This window comes from Sminthopsis crassicaudata, chromosome 2 (genome assembly GCF_048593235.1).
Source record: "Sminthopsis crassicaudata isolate SCR6 chromosome 2, ASM4859323v1, whole genome shotgun sequence".
Lineage (NCBI taxonomy): Eukaryota > Metazoa > Chordata > Mammalia > Dasyuromorphia > Dasyuridae > Sminthopsis > Sminthopsis crassicaudata.
The window spans coordinates 257285429-257301566 of NC_133618.1; the positions used below are offsets into that span (position 1 = coordinate 257285429).

The 16138-nt window shown below is 44.7% G+C and overlaps 1 protein-coding gene across 11 annotated transcripts in view; it reads left to right on the forward strand.

Annotated features, from left to right (window-relative positions):
• Positions 1-404: 404 nt before the first annotated feature.
• GRIN1 (glutamate ionotropic receptor NMDA type subunit 1) overlaps positions 405-16138 on the forward strand; it is a 37173-nt gene continuing 21439 nt past the window's right edge. For 5 of the 11 annotated variants that reach the window (XM_074289007.1, XM_074289013.1, XM_074289006.1 and 2 more), the window contains exons 1-5: positions 405-966; positions 6483-6617; positions 10538-10714; positions 14440-14502; positions 15395-15495. In XM_074289007.1, coding sequence (XP_074145108.1) covers positions 709-966; positions 6483-6617; positions 10538-10714; positions 14440-14502; positions 15395-15495 — 734 coding nt within the window. In that variant the 5' untranslated portion in view covers positions 405-708. The remainder of the gene's footprint in view (positions 967-6482; positions 6618-10537; positions 10715-14439; positions 14503-15394; positions 15496-16138) is intronic. The other 6 variants (XM_074289009.1, XM_074289016.1, XM_074289008.1 and 3 more) reach the window with 3 other exon arrangements.

A 16138-nucleotide genomic window follows, 5' to 3' on the forward strand; every position in this document is an offset into this window, starting at 1 on the left:
GTGAGGAAGGTTCAAGAACATGAGAAGTGCTGGGGTCTTTATCCAAAAAGTCCACCCGGAACAGACATTTTCCCGTCTGTGATCAACTATCACCCAGACCAGCCATGAAGTGACCTAAACTGGTAGGCAGTGACACATGGTCAGGGATGGGAGTGGGGGGCGGGGCGGGGAGAACCAGGCACCTTCATCCTCACCCCCACCCCCAGTCTCCATGCTCCGCATTCAATGGGCTGGAGACCCGAACACCATTCTACGTGTCACTAACACTCGTTCACAGTCGCTCGCATCCGCGCACACGAGCACGCGCGCACACACTCTGGTGTGTTCTGGGTTGGGGTTGGGAGAAGGAAGGTTTGGGGAGGCGGGGGTGGCAAGCGAGGAGGGGCTTGGGGGGGTCGTTCTCTCTCTCGCTCTCTCTAGCTCCGCAGGCGCATCCCCGCTAGCCCCGCAGCACAAGCTGCGGCAAAAAGCCATAGCGTCAGGACCAGATCTGCTACCGCTTGGTCCCCTCAATTCTCTCCACTTACCTATTTCCTACAAGAGGCTGCGGGTCCCTGGGCCCCCCTGCCGTGTAGCTCCAGTTGTCACTTCAGAACCTCGGACAGCGTGGGGAGCTGGGAGTAGAGCGCGCCTGGGGCGCACAGCTGGGAATGCCCAGGGGCATGCAGGTGCGGAGCTGCTGACACCCCGGGGCCCAGGTCGGAGCCCATGAGCACGATGCGTCTACTGTTGCTCGCTCTGCTCTTCTCTTGTTCCTTCGCCCGCGCTGCCTGCGACCCCAAGATCGTTAATATTGGCGCAGTTCTGAGCACCCGAAAACATGAACAGATGTTCCGCGAGGCTGTGAATCAGGCCAACAAACGGCATGGATCCTGGAAGATACAGCTCAATGCTACCTCCGTTACCCACAAGCCCAATGCCATCCAGATGGCCTTGTCTGTGTGTGAAGACCTCATCTCCAGCCAGGTACCCTCCCCCTCCTCTGGGGCTCTAGCCCTAGTCCTCAAACCCTTTTCCCCTCTTCCACATCATTTATACCCATCATGCACAATCCCTAACCATCATTTGTCATGCTCTGCCTTTTCATCGTCTTCCACATCCTCCTTAATCCCTGTCTTTTCCTCTCTTTCTTCCTCTCCCCACTCCCTCTTCTCCCCTCCCAACCCATCTCCCTTCTATATTCTCTTCCCCTCTTCCCTCCACTATACTTTCTTCCACCTCCTCTTCATCCCTCACATCCCTTCCCTCCATTTCACCATCCTTCCCTTCATCTCTCTTCTTCCACTCCATCTTAATCCTTTCCCTCCATCTTCCTCTGTCTTTCTCCTCTCTATTCCATCATTCTTTTTTTTAACTCATCATCCACCTTGTTACACCCTCTCATCTCTGCCCTCGCTGCAACCCCCTACAATTTCTTTTTTCCTGTTCATTCTCCTACTTATTCATCTCTTTCCCCCTTCTTCCCTCCAGTCTCCTATCGTGCCCTTACTCCCTTGACCCTGGCTTCTTTGGATCCCACATTTTGTCAATGATCGTTCCATTTATCCCCAGATTCCCTCAATCTCGTGTCAGAAAAAAAAAATGTCTTTTTGTAGAGAACTCTAATATGGTCAGTCACTTGTCCATTCAACAATCCATTTATTCCCTTCCTCCACACCTTTGCCCCTATATTCAATATCTGACTAATTATGTTGCTGTCCCCATTAGTTCTCAGAGAAGCCAGAGCAGACATCTGGTATGCATTGAGGATTTTGGTGTGTGTGAGAAACAGAGAGAGAGAGAGAGAGAGAGAGAGAGAGAGAGAGAGAGAGAGAGAGAGAGAGAGAGAGAGAGAGAGAGAGACAGAGACAGACAGAGACAGAGACAGAGACAGAGACAGAAAGACAGAGGGAGAGAAGGGAGAAGAGGAGGAGGAAGAGAAGGAGGGGGAGGAAGAGATGAAAAAGAAGAGAGGAGGAAGGAAGGAAAGGAGGGAGAGAATGAGAGACAGGGCAGGAAAGAGGTGAGCAAGAAAATGAGGAAGAAAGGAGCGAGGGAGACAGAGGTAGATAAAGGGAGAGAGGAAGGAGTGAGAGAAAAAGAGGTATATACAACAAGCAGGAAAGTGGGGGAAAGGGGGAGAAAGAAGAGAGGAAGGGGGGAAAGACAGAGAGAGAGAGACAGAGAGGAAAGATGGAAAGGGAGAGAGAGAGAGAGAGAGAGAGAGAGAGAGAGAGAGAGAGAGAAAGAGCGAGCACCTGAGGCCATCACTGTGCTTTTCTGTCTTAACTTTTAATTCCTTCAGATCTTTCTCTGCCTCTCTCATTCCTCATTCTCTTCTCTCCATACATCACATTAGTATCTACATGGGAAGAGAAAATGGTTGCCTTTCTATGTTGCTGTTATATATATGTATAACTGGGGGCAGGGTACATGTGTAGTTCTACATAGGTTTATATGAAGTATTTGTGTAATATTCACACGTGCTCACAGTATGTGAGCATGGGAATGTCACAGGTGTGTGAGGTATATTCTTTTGTATATGGTACATACACACATCACACACAAACATACACATTTTATATATGTATATGTACACACATATACTTACATATACACATCCATATATGTGTGTGTATTGCATATACATAAATGCATATACACATATATATACAAATATATGTATTTGGCTCTATGAAGTATACATAGCGGTTATACTCCTCTGTGTGTGTGTGGGGGGGGTATACATAGGGAGGAGGTTTACACAGTAAGGGGAAGGGTAGGTTAACATAGCTTCTCTTGTGTCTGTCTGAAGTTGTCCCTCCCCTGGAGCTCAGCTTCCTTTTGAATTCCAACAAAGCCAAGATTACCCGCAATGCAGCCCTTTATGTAAGAGACAGTGAGACAGAGACAGAGAGACATACTCAGAGACAGAAACACTAGGGCACAGGTGCCTACACACAAGCGTGTGGTGTCCTAAGCACTGTGTATCTAATTCAGGAACTGTCCATGTCAAGGTCCTAATGATGAAATAAAATATTCCCCATTTTCCAGCCCACCATAGGGTCTGCCTACTATATTCTGAGGCCACTCCCCTAGAATCACCTTAGCTCTCTGTCCATATGCCAGCTTATACTCAATGATATTCTCTCCAGAAAATCCATTCATATAGGAGGGGTACTTCTTGCTCTCTGTCTCCTCCCAAGACCATTCGTCCAAACTGACACAGAGCCAAATCTAAGCAGTAGGAGATGAGGGGATGAGAAACAATATTGTCCTGTCAGAGATTGTGGAGGTTGAAGAATAGACAGAGGCACCCAGCAGAGAACAGCTGTTCCCTATGGCAGTGCTTCTTGTGGGGGAGGAAGGAGGAGAAAAGAGCGGCTTAAATCTGTGCCTCCAAATTACCAGTTACCAGATCACACTGCAAAAGGGAGGGGGGAAGGGGGAACAGTATATAGGTACATAGGACCATATATGTTTTCAGAAATCAGATCCACAGTCTATTTATCATCCTTCTCATAGCCAGACTGAAGGTTTAGCTCCCTGGGGGTCATTTATGAAACCATATCTGTAATCAGTGATTTGTTTCACCAACATCGCTGTCTGGGAATGTTGATGCAAAGGGGCAGGGACCTGTACAGACCAGTTCAATAAGGCTAGGGAGACCTATTAATTCTGCTTCTCCTCACTGTGAGATTCTTCTGTCTCCAAACACACAGACTCCATCTCCAAGCCTTAAGAGGTAACCTGGTGTCATGGATAGAGCACTGTATTTTTGACATAAGTCTTTTGTTGATATCTAAATCCTGGTTCTATTATTTACTAATTTGTGGAACTCATCTGAGTTATCTCTTCACCATCCCCATTCCCACTCCCACCAAATTCCAGGGAGTTAATGTTGGAGCAAAAAGGAGGCAGCTTCAGGACCAAGTAAATTCACTTTACACAGTGAGGAATAAACTGAACTCCTTCCCTCATTAACCAATCAACACATGTTTATTGAATGCTTACTATACTTTATGCTGGGGGTCCTTGGTTTCTTATCTATAAAAATTAAAGATTTGGACTAGTGAAGGGAATAAGCATTTATCTAACACCAATTATGTACTAGATACTATGCCAAACACTTTTTACAAGTATTACTAGATGCTATTATTTAAATATAACTTTATTTGTGTGAAAAGTGTTTTATAATTGTGTCCATATAGTTCCTGGGTTTGTCTTGGCAGGTACACTCCCAAATATTTTGTATTATCTACAGTTATTTTAAGTGAGATTTCTCTATCTTCTGCTACTGGACTTTCTTGGTAACAAATAGAAATGTCAATGATTTATGTGGATTTATTTTATATCCTGTTATTAAAGTTATTGTTTCTAGTAGTTTTTAGTTGATTCTCTAGGATCTCTAAGTATACCATCATATCATCTGCAAAGAGTGGTAATTTTGTTTCCTCATTACCTACTTCTTTTTCTTCTCTTACTGCTAAAGCTAACATCTAGTACAATATGGCCATGGTGATAATGGGCAACCTTGTTTATTCCTACTCTTATTTGAGAATGCTTCTAGTTTATCCCCATTACATATAATGCTTGCTGGTATTTTTAGATAGAGGCTACTTATCATTTTAAGGAAAATTCCATTTGTATTTTGTCAAATGTTTTTTTCTTTAGCAATTGAGATACTCATATGATTTCTGTTAGTTTGGTTATTGATATGGTCAATTATACTGATAGCTTTCCTGATATTGAGAATGCTTCTAGTTTATCCCCATTACATATAATGCTTGCTGGTATTTTTAGATAGAGGCTACTTATCATTTTAAGGAAAATTCCATTTGTATTTTGTCAAATGTTTTTTTCTTTAGCAATTGAGATACTCATATGATTTCTGTTAGTTTGGTTATTGATATGGTCAATTATACTGATAGCTTTCCTGATATTGAAACAGCCCTACATTCCTGGCATGAACCTACTTTATCATAGTGTGCTATATTAAGTACTATCATTATCCCCATTTTATAGTTAAAGAAACTTAAGCAGACACAGGGTTAAATGACTTGCCCAGGATCACATAGCTAGTAACTATCTGAGAGGCTAGTTTTGAATTCAAGTCTTCCTGACGCTATACTCAGCTCCCTATGCATGGAGCCACCAGCTCTCTCTAAACTAGATGACCTATAAGATCCTTTAAAGCTCTGAATCTATGATCCTGTAACAAATTAGGCCTTTTCTATCCCTTGCTGATATATCCAAGATTCATATCTTTTTATATTGCTGTGGTCTACTGGGACACTCAGAGCCTTTGGGGAAGAGGATTTCCATTATTGGGTACTACTTGTTCCATCAACTAGTATTTACCATTTTGGGGTAACTCCAGGGATATCTTGATCTCATACCTATGGAAAATCAGCCTGTGGTTGACCAACACTCCCACGAAGAGTTCAGGGGCTAGAAATTGGCTATCCTCACCCAGGGTGGTCCCTTTATATTCCCTTTAACCACTAAGTTCTCACAATTGGATGGGGGAAGAAAGGAGGTGGAGGAGGATTTCAAAGCTATTTTGGGGATTTGATCTGTACCCTTTTCTTTCCAGCTCAGTATTCTCACTCCTACGCCTTCCTTAGGGTGGGCAGGCTCTGAGTCAGACCTTATAACAAGAAACAGTGAAACACCCCATTCCCTGAAGGTCTGAGCTTCCTCTTCAGAACTATCTATCAGACCCTATATTACCTTCTGAGAACCCAACTTCCTCAGATGCCCTCACTCCCCAGTTTCTGAATCTCTTAAGTGTCTCAACAACAGTACGGCCAAAGCAGGAGGGTACATCTGAAGGGCCCTAATGATGAGTATTGAGGCTGATACTGTTAGTTTATTATCTCTTTCCTCTGCTTCTCTGAATCTTAGCTAAGGCTCTGCTCATGGTGGGCTCTGTCATTTTCCGCTAATGGCCTCAGAGGGGGCTTTATAGTCAGTGTTATAATGAGGTTCTAATGAAATCTTGTATATAAAACACTTTGGGAATGTTAACAGATTATATAAATGCTAGCTATCATTATCATTATTATTACATGTGCCTGTATGTAATTGTATACTATGCAGGAGACCAGGGTAAGGATGAGGGGGTCTTTGAATGTGGTTATATGTATGTTTAGGCAATGTATGCATACAAATTAGATGTGTCCATATGTGGATATTGTTTGATGATGATGATGATGGTGGTGGTGGTGGTGGTGGTGGTGGTGGTGTGTGTGTGTGTGTGTGTGTGTGTGTGTGTGTTCCTCCAACTTTGGGCAACCTCCTCTGATTTTTTCTTATTTCCCTCAGTCTTAGTTTCTACATTCTCTGACATCGGTGGACTCGACTTCTGCTTGCTAGCCTCGGCCTCCGTTTGTCATCCGCCAGTATGGTGGGAGGGGGGGGGCTCACAGGCAGTGCTGGCTGGCATGCCTGGCCCCCCCCAGACCCACAACCTCCACTGACCTCATATCCTATGTCCACAGGTCTACGCAATCTTAGTTAGTCACCCACCTACCCCCAACGACCACTTCACTCCAACCCCCGTCTCCTACACAGCCGGCTTCTACCGCATCCCCGTCCTGGGGCTCACCACCCGCATGTCCATCTACTCTGACAAGGTAACTCCCGCATGTGCCCCTCCATGCCCTGGTCAGCACTCTGCCCTGCATTGTGTGTCAGACTGGGGTAGAACTGCCTATGGGCAGTCCTGTGGCTAGAGACACCTGACTGATAACCTCAGGCCTCAAGGAATCTGGGGGCCAGAAGTGAGCAAGAGAGGAAGAAAATCGGGTCTGAGAATGGGCAGTAGGTGAGTGGTGGTATAAAGGAGGAACCCAAGAACTAGTGGTCCTGAGGCACCACCAGCTCTTCCAGCCTCCTCATGGATGTGTGTCCAGACTGTTTCCTTTCAGACCTAGACTTGACCCTGGGAGGAACCAGAGAATGGGGACAGTATCCTAGTCTAAGGTTGGCAATAAATAACCCACTAGACTGCCCAGCATTCCCAAGATGACACAAGGGTTATTTCCAAGGTTTTTAGCCCAAAGCCAGCAATTAGGATAATCAAGAAATCATACTTGATCCTCAGTGCCTTCTTCACACCTCTTGGCCTAGATGATGATTGGGTCAAGAATTTCTTCCTCTTCTAGGAAGGGGAAATCAATTCCTATCTGCTTTCCCAATTGACTTGAAGGAAACAAGTTTGTTAGCAAAGTTGCCATGTTATATAACCAAATATCACAATTTGTCTACTCAAGACAGCTCATAGAAGATGCTTTAATGATCTTTCCCTGCCTCTCTATCATCCCCTAGACTTTACTCCTGTGTTGCCTTACTGAAGGGCCAGCAGTTCTCTCTGCGATTACACAAAGGAGTGTTAAAGTACAGCCCCAACTCAGAACTGAACTAGCTGGGGCAAAGTGGAGACACCTCTCCACCATCCCCATTCCCACCCCCACCAAATTCCAGGGAGTTAATGCTGGAACAAAAAGGAGGCAGCTTCAGGACCAAGTAAATCCACTTTACACAGTGAGGAATAAACTGACTGAACTCCTTCCCTCATTAATCAATCAACACATGTTTATTGAATGCTTACTATGCTTTATGCTGGGGAGACAAAGACGGTGGGAGGCAGTCCCATGCCCTGAAGACTGACCAAGCACAAGAAAAGATAAGTAATTCAAGATTTCTCTAGATCAGTTGCCAGCAAATGCTTCAATCTAGCAGCCCTCAGGGAATTGAGTAGACAAATAACATTATGACCTGGGCCTGTCAGGGGGCTTTTTGAGGAAGAGGGGTCCAGAGATGTGAATTGGGATTTTAAAAATAAGAATTTAAGTAAGTAGAAAGTATATAGAGAGGCATTCTGGATTTGGAGGCAGGAAAACACCCACCACACTGAAGGACCAATGAAAATGAAATGAACTTCAGGCTAAAGGGAACCTTAGAGATAAGATATTAATCTAACTCCCTCATTATACAGATGGAGAAACTGAGTCCTTGAGATGAAAAGTGATTCCTCCAAGATCCATTCCCTGGGAGATGGTTCTGGATGAAGAGAGTTCTTTCATATCTGGGCTCTATAGAATCTCCCCCTCTTCCCTCCACTACCATCATTTGAAAACCATGAATGCATATCTTGGGAAAACCCTTCATTCTGCTCATGGATCATTTACAGGACATTGAAGTGGTTAAGCACCATGACAAACACAATCCCTAAATCAAACAGATGCCTCTGGGAGCTACAAGAACTGGATGCCTAGGTGGAGTACATCCCTGGATCAAGGAGTATCCCTCAGGCATCCTCTCCAGGAGTTCCTCAGTCCTGAAAAATCACAGAATGGAAAAATAAATAAATAGGCACAGAGAAAACAGTCTTTTCATCTTATAAAGCTCAGAAAAGAGGGAGAATCTTCTGAATGAACTCTATGCCCTTCAGTTAGTATAGGGGAAAGTGTGCTAAAAAAAGAAGGGACTGTCTGCCCCAGATTCCAATGAAATCATCTATAATATGTTTTTATTCTGACTGCAAAAACATCTTGGCAATTGAACAAATACTAATCAATTTAGTAGTCTCAGAACCCAGCCCCTAACCTAGGGAGAAAAGGACCAATGGAGAAGCTAGATAGGACAGATGTTCAACACTCAAAAGAGGGGCTTCAAGGCTAGGTATTCCCTGAAAGGGCTGAGATAGAAGAAAGAACTAAAGATAAAACTCCATCTGAGAAAATCTTTGGACAGTTTTTGCTAGGTTTGGATCAGAGAACTGGATTCTGGAAAGCTCACTGATTTCTCTGATTTTATGGTTGTTGAGGCTATTTGTTGTTCAACTGATGATGGGTATAGGTGGGTGTACCTGGTAACTTTGATTTTTTCATCTCTTAGTGAAAGTTCCAATCTTGTCTTGATTGAAACAGAAAGGAATGATTTTCCCATGCCTCTATCAGCATAGGCAGAGATAAACACATGCATGGAGATCCAGTGAGGGTGGCAACAGTGACCATGTCAGCAGAGGATGAGGAAAGCCAGCATTGCTAGAGAGAGAGAGAGACAATTGGAAGCCCTTCATATTAAACTCATGTTGATCTGTTATGTCACTTCTACCCATTGTACTGGTCCTACCCCCTAAAGACAAATGGGACAAGTTTATTATCTTAATGATCAGATATTTGAAGACAGTTTTCATTTTGTTTTACAATAAGCTAAAAGGGGGATGCACATAGGTAGGTAGGTAGAAGGTGTACTAAGAAGAAACTTCTTCCCTATTCTTTATGCCACAGAACACAATAACCCTTAGCCCACATATACACAGTCTCTCTCATTGCTTAGGCCAGTGTATTGTACCCCCAAGTTTCAAAATGATCTCAAGAACTTGGAATGATAGATATTTTAATTTTTAAAAAATCATCCACACAAGTATAAACTAAGGGGAGTGAGTAAACAGTAGGTCATGTGAAAAAGACATGGGAATTTTAGTATCTTGGTATCAGTTAACAGTGTGACACAATAACTAATATAATCTTAGCTATATTAATAGAAATATAATTACCAAAATGAAGGAAGTCATAGTCCCACAATGCTCCATCTGGACTAGCACAGAGCTAGTTTAGGGATTCAGATTTTAGAAGGTACATTGGTGAATTTGAGCATTTCTCGAAGAGGGTGACAAATATGATGAGATGACTTGAAATCAAATCACATGGGGACCAAAGCTTATAGAGAAGGAATTTGGAATGTTTAGCCCAGAGAATAAAAACTACAAGGAGATATAATTGCTGTCTTCAAATATCCAAAGGGTTGTCCTGTAGAAAAAAAACCAGACTTATTCTGTGATAAGGTCAGATCAGAACCCAGGAACAATAAGCAAAACTTACAGGGAGACAGATATTGACTCAAAATAAATGAATTTTCACAAAAAGAGCTGTTTGAAACTAGAATGGGCTACCTTGATACTCCATCACTTGAAATATTTGAGCAAACGTTCAATCATCATTTGACAAGAATGCTATAAATAAGCAATCTAGTGTTAGGTTACAACTTGGCTGGATGGCCTTTGAGGGACTTTCTAGCTAAAGATTCTAAGGTATGGGAGGGAAACAAAAGGTATGGTGATAGGGAGAATAGAGACAGAATGGATGCCAAGAGGGATCCCATGGCTGGCACAATGCCCAGTCTCTTAGACCGGTAAGTGTTAGCCTGGCCAGCGGTGGCATGAATTGGGGAGAATGGGAGGATCTGGGTGAAACTGTCTGCCCTCTAAGTTTCCGATTGACTTTCCCTCCTCCATCCCAACTAGGTACCCTATCATCCCAATTGCCCTAGAACCTCTGCTCTCCTCAACCTCTAACCACTCAGGCACCCGGGCTCTGTCTCTTCTCCAGATTACAGAACTCTGGCCACTTGTCCCTTTGACCTATAAATGGTCCTGAACTCTGTGCTCTTGAGCCCCTACTCTCCACACACACACACACACACACATACACACACACACACACACACCAGTTTCTGTTCCCCTCAGTCTCTCCTGTGCCTCCTACAGAGCATCCACTTGAGCTTCCTCCGGACTGTGCCTCCATACTCCCACCAATCAAATGTCTGGTTTGAAATGATGCGTGTCTACAGCTGGAACCACATCATCCTCATTGTCAGCGACGACCACGAGGGCCGGGCAGCCCAAAAACGCCTAGAAACCCTTCTGGAGGAACGGGAGTCCAAGGTGAGGGGGACAGGGGTGGTTGAGGGAGGCGGCTGAGGCAAGGAGCAGAGGGCAAAGGCTGCCTGGGGCAGGGCCGCAGTGTCTGTAGCTCCTATGTGTAAAACACCCTTCTCTTTCCATTGTGCCATGGCTGGCATCACCATGTCTGACGAGCGCCCAACCCAATCTGTACTTGGTTCATTTCACGTGCTTTGCCATAGTCGAAATCTCCCACGTGTCATCCCTACTGGCAAAGGGTCACATAACCTGGAGTTCTGCAAACACCACCCTGCCCCTGCCTCCAGGAGCCCCTGGGGCTGGGTATGGGGAGCTCCAAGCAGGGCTGTTCCCCTCTGCGCCCTGGCATGGAGTCCCCTGCCCTGGAACTGTCCCTGTGCTTACTAATACATCTCCCTAGGCCAGGTGCCTAGGAAGTAGGCATAGGTCAGTCCACTGGAGTCCCTTTGCATATACTTCCCAATCCTGAGGGCAAGCCAATGGGCAAGCCCTTACCTCTATTTGTTCCTTTAGAACATGCTTGGGAGGTAGCATGGTATGTTAGAAAGAGCACTGACTCTGGGGTCAGAGGCTCTGGATTCAAAATCCCTCCTCTGATGTTTACTGACTGTGTGCCTTGAGCCAATCACTTAAACCTCCATAAAAATCAATTTCCTTCTTGGTAAAATGAGAACTTTAAACTAGTAGACCTCTGAGTCTCTTCAAGTTCTAAGTCAATGATCCTATTATTCACCTCATCCCAAGCCTGTGAATGGGAAGTCTTTCTGAGGGCATGAACCTTGAAGCTCTTAAACCCTCCCAGTTTCTACAATCTCCAGATCTCATCCTTCTCAGAACCCAATCAAAACACATCTCAGAGGGTCCCAGATATCCCATTTCTGAGACTGGCCACCAGATACAACCTCTCTGGGATAGGGGCCCAGGTTCCAGCCCTTTTCTCTCTCTCTCTCTTTTCCCAGATGCCTGATTCTCCCTTTCTAAGTCTTACTTCTCCAGCTCTCCTTGGGCCTGGGTGGAGAATTGCCCTAAGCACAGATGGAAAAGAGATTGAAGTGTCTCCCCATCCCCTCAGAGTCCTGACTTTCCCTCTGTGTTCTCCCCAGCTTCTCTATTCTCATCTTCCCTTTCTTGTACCCTCCCTATATCTTTCCCACTACCAGTGCTGGGATCTGAGGACTGGAGCATTTAGTCTCCTTTTCCTTCAGAGGTGCTGATATTCATGCTTTCCAATCAAGCCCTCTCACCCTCTACCATGACCTCAGTTCCTTTGATTCATGACCATCAATCTTAGTCATGAACCAAATTTTTGAATGCTCCATTGCTTCCCTTGTTTAAGAGGAAAGCCAAAGACTCATCCCACACATATTCCCATTCTGTCCTGTGTCTGCGCTCAAGGCAACCCTTGGGCTCAATTAGGGTGTTTGCCAATCTGAGAAACAGGAAGAGAGGAAATTCTGGGGCTGGGGGAAGACCTTGTAGCTCTCTTCAAATTTTGACCTATTTTATAGATTCTTGGAGGTTGCTATCCTTCCTAGGATGACAGATAAGTGATGAGGTTGGGTTTGCTGGAGTTGGGGACCTCTCCTGATGGCTCCTGAGGTCAGGGGCCAAGTCTTATGTAAATAGTGGATCCCTCAGGAATCAATGTTGGAATTGTTCTTTTTAAAATATTTTTAAATAGATGGGAGGAGGAGGAAAGATCTGGAGGAAGTGTTGCTACATTTCTAGGTAATGCTAAGTTTTATTTATTTTGAGAAGCAAGGTGGTACAATGGACAGAGTCCTGGACTGAGATGCAGATGTCCTGAATCCTAGTCTTGGCTCTGCCTCTAACATAATGGGTATGTGATCTTAAAATATATCCCTTCTCTAAGCTTCAGTTTATGCATCTGCAAAATGAAAGAGATAATATAGCATAAAACAAAAAAAATTTAAATGCCTACTATGTGTCATCAAGCACTGCTAAGAACTAAGACTAGCTATTTTCTAAGGTTTCTTCTAGAGAACTGACATGTCTGTGATTCCATAATTCTTATACAACCTATAATGTATTGCATCAGAATTCTAACCCTTAGAATAGATACAAGACTCTTACAATAGATACTAAAAATGGTCTCAGAAGAAGAAGGGAAAAACAGTTTGAGGGCCCAGAGGGATAGTGTATAGAAAGACTAATTTGTAAATAGAAAGACAGAGAAAACAGATTTGAAATTATAAAATTACAGAGGGAAGGACCCCAAAGAAGACTTAGGGCCTGCTTGCCAAACCTCAGATATTAGAGATGAGAAAAGTGGAGTATGAGGATGAAACCCAGGTTATTTCACTTTAATGATTAAGGAGTGAGTCAAAGATCATTGTTCCACAGAATTGTTACAGACTAGGAACACAACCCATGGCAAAGTCATAATGGATTTGTAACCCTCCTCCAGATTTGCAAAGGTCCTGTTACTTTTAAGTTTGTCCCTTACACTTTTTGTCCAAGATCCGAGCTACATGTCTTTCCATATTGTGCAGACAGATTTTTTGAAGAAGAGCCACAGATTACAAGGGAAGTTGGGGGAGGGGGTTGAGGGGAAAGGGAGGGAATGTTCCTGACTCATGTGGTGTATATGACATGATGTACAACCAGGATCTTTCTGAAGTCTCCTCTCCTCACAATACCCAGTATCTCTGTCCTTAAGGTTCTGCCCAGAGAGAGTAGTTATAGCCCAGGCTTTCATTCTTAGCAGTGAATTGGTGGCAAGGTCGGGTAAGGGGAGTGGCTGCTGTTGGGAAGGATGCATATTCTCAGGCAAGTCTGATGTCAGCCAGAGAAGGGTTTGTTTGCTCTGGGCAGTGCCTGAAGACCCCAACCACACAGTTTTGTCTGTTCTACCTGGCACTGCATCAGCCTCACAGCCCAATCCACCAGTACTTCATAGCCACTTAGAGAGGTATAATGAGATGGAGTTTTCTTTTCTCCCTGAAGTCATCCTCCTGATTATCTAGGATTTTAGTGATGTATATGTGGATGTAAATATGTATGTATGTATATATGTATACATACATACATACATATTGTACCTACTTCTGTGTATATGAAAGTTAGGATCTCTGCTCAAGACCTCCACATATTACCTGAGAATTTAGACCAATCCAATCCAAGGACCATATCCTACAGTAAAGATAAAAGGATAATCAAGCATGTCCAATATTCAGTTGTGTTCACTGGGGGAAAGGCGCAGTTCTCAGCCCCCATGTATATCTTTGTAACAAGATACAGTACTCCCAGACAGGAGGAACCCAGAAGGGGACATGGACCAGGATAGACTGGGTTGCAGATGGTAGATTATGGATCAGGATATACAGTGACACAGTGTTGGACATGGATGGGATGGAATTGGGGATTCACAAGGATACAGATTGGGTGACATATGGGTAGGGGGAGGAGAGCAATATCCAAAATGCCAACACACTTTTCTTTCCCCAAGGTATGAGCTATTTCATAATCTCCAGCTCCTTTGGCAGGAGCTGTCCCTCCAGCACCATCGCCCCCACTCTTGGTCCCCACCCTGCCCTGTCCCGACTCTCCCAGGGGAAATATGGTGTTTGCAAGCTCCATGGCTACGTGGCCCTCATGCAGACCGTGGAGAGGCGGTGATGTTGGATTTGCTTTAGTGCTCGTCATTTTCAGCTGTTTATAATCTTCTTCTGTGTCTGCATATTTTCTCTGTGCACATTATCCATCAGAGTAAAAAAAGGAACTATGAAAACCTCGACCAACTTTCCTATGACAACAAGCGAGGACCCAAGGTATCTTTGCATGGACGTGCACGCCGCCCACCGACCTAGGTAGTCACTGAAGTGCCTGTGAGAGTCACAGACACCAGCCCTCAGGCGTCCGCCTCCGCCTTCGGGCGAGAGGGCTTTAACCAAGCAAGGAATAACTAAAGTCGAGGCAGGCTGGTGCTGGCAACATGGGCGCACGTGGCGGTGCCGAGCTGGTAGTTTTGTTTGAGGAGACAGAGCGAGCGAGCGAGAGAGCGAGAGCGAGAGAGAGAGCGAGAGAAAGAAAGAGAGAAGACAGTCAGCAGGAGGAGGAGGACGAGCTCTCTCTGGGAAATGCATGTGAACCGTTGGGACCCGCCAGGGTTTCCTTTTTGAAACCCGGGAGGGAGCCACCCCTACCTGGTCACCTGGGGACGGGGCTGCTCCTGCTGGCCACTGCCTAAATCGGGGCCTTTGCGGATTTCCCGCGGTTCTGGAAAAGACGCCCCCGTCTGAGTTCCCGGTTGCATTCCGAAAGCCTTTTTTCTGTTTCCTGTCCGCTGCACGCCTCTTTCTGAGTCTCGGTCCACTTCAGTTTGCATGCACAGTGCAAAAAGGAGAGAAAGAGAGCGCGAGAGAGAGAGCGCGCGAGAGAGTTTGAGAGCGAAGGAGAGAGAAAAAGAGAGCGAGAGCGAAAGAGAGAGAGAGAGAGAAAGAGAGCGAGCGAGAGAGAGAGCAAGAACAAGGGAGCCAAGCAAGGAGAGAAGGAACGGAGAAGGAGTGAGTGTAAAAGGAGAGGAAATACAGGAGGAAACGGCAACAGCTTTAGTTAACCTGAATTGCCGTTTGGGGTTACTGGTGGCTACGGCCCCATTGCGCCCGAGAGGCGCCTGTACCCTACCCAGCAGCTCCCTAACACTCCGGTTCATAATCACAGGCAGAGAAGGTGCTGCAGTTTGAACCTGGGACCAAGAATGTGACAGCGTTATTGAAAGAAGCGCAAGAGCTGGAGGCCCGAGTCATCATCCTCTCAGCCAGGTAAGTCCGAAGGCAAGGGTATTTTTGTCACCTGTGCTTAGAACCTCATGAGACTTCAGGGTTGTATTCCCCTTCTAACCTAAAACAGAGCTTGTCCTTTCTGCCCCAATCTCACTTTTATCCCCTTCAAACACCCCCCCCCACACACACACACACCCTTCATGCTACAAAGTTCCTAGAGAAAGTAATACATTGTATGAACAAAACTACGAAACACTTTCCACACAAATAAAGTCAGATCTAAACAAATGAAAAAATACTAAGTGCTCTTGGATAGGTCGAGCGAATGTAATAAAGACGACAATACTACCCAAACTAATATTTATTTAGTGCTATACCAATCAAACTCTGACCTAGGAAAAAAATAACAAAATTAATCTGGAAGAGTAAGTAATACATTTCAGCTTTCACCAGGCCTTGACAAAGCTTTACAAATTGATGCAATGTAGGACTTATAAAACTGAATTGGGATTGGGAATAAAATAATATTGATATAGTTCCTTGAGACTTAAAAAAGCACTTTTATTTCAACAATCCTTGTAGTGGAAGTACAAGTATTATCCCCATTTCACAAAAAGGGAAAGTTAGGCTCACAAAAGTTGTGACTTTATAGAAAGTATTAGCCAGTATTCAAATCTAGATG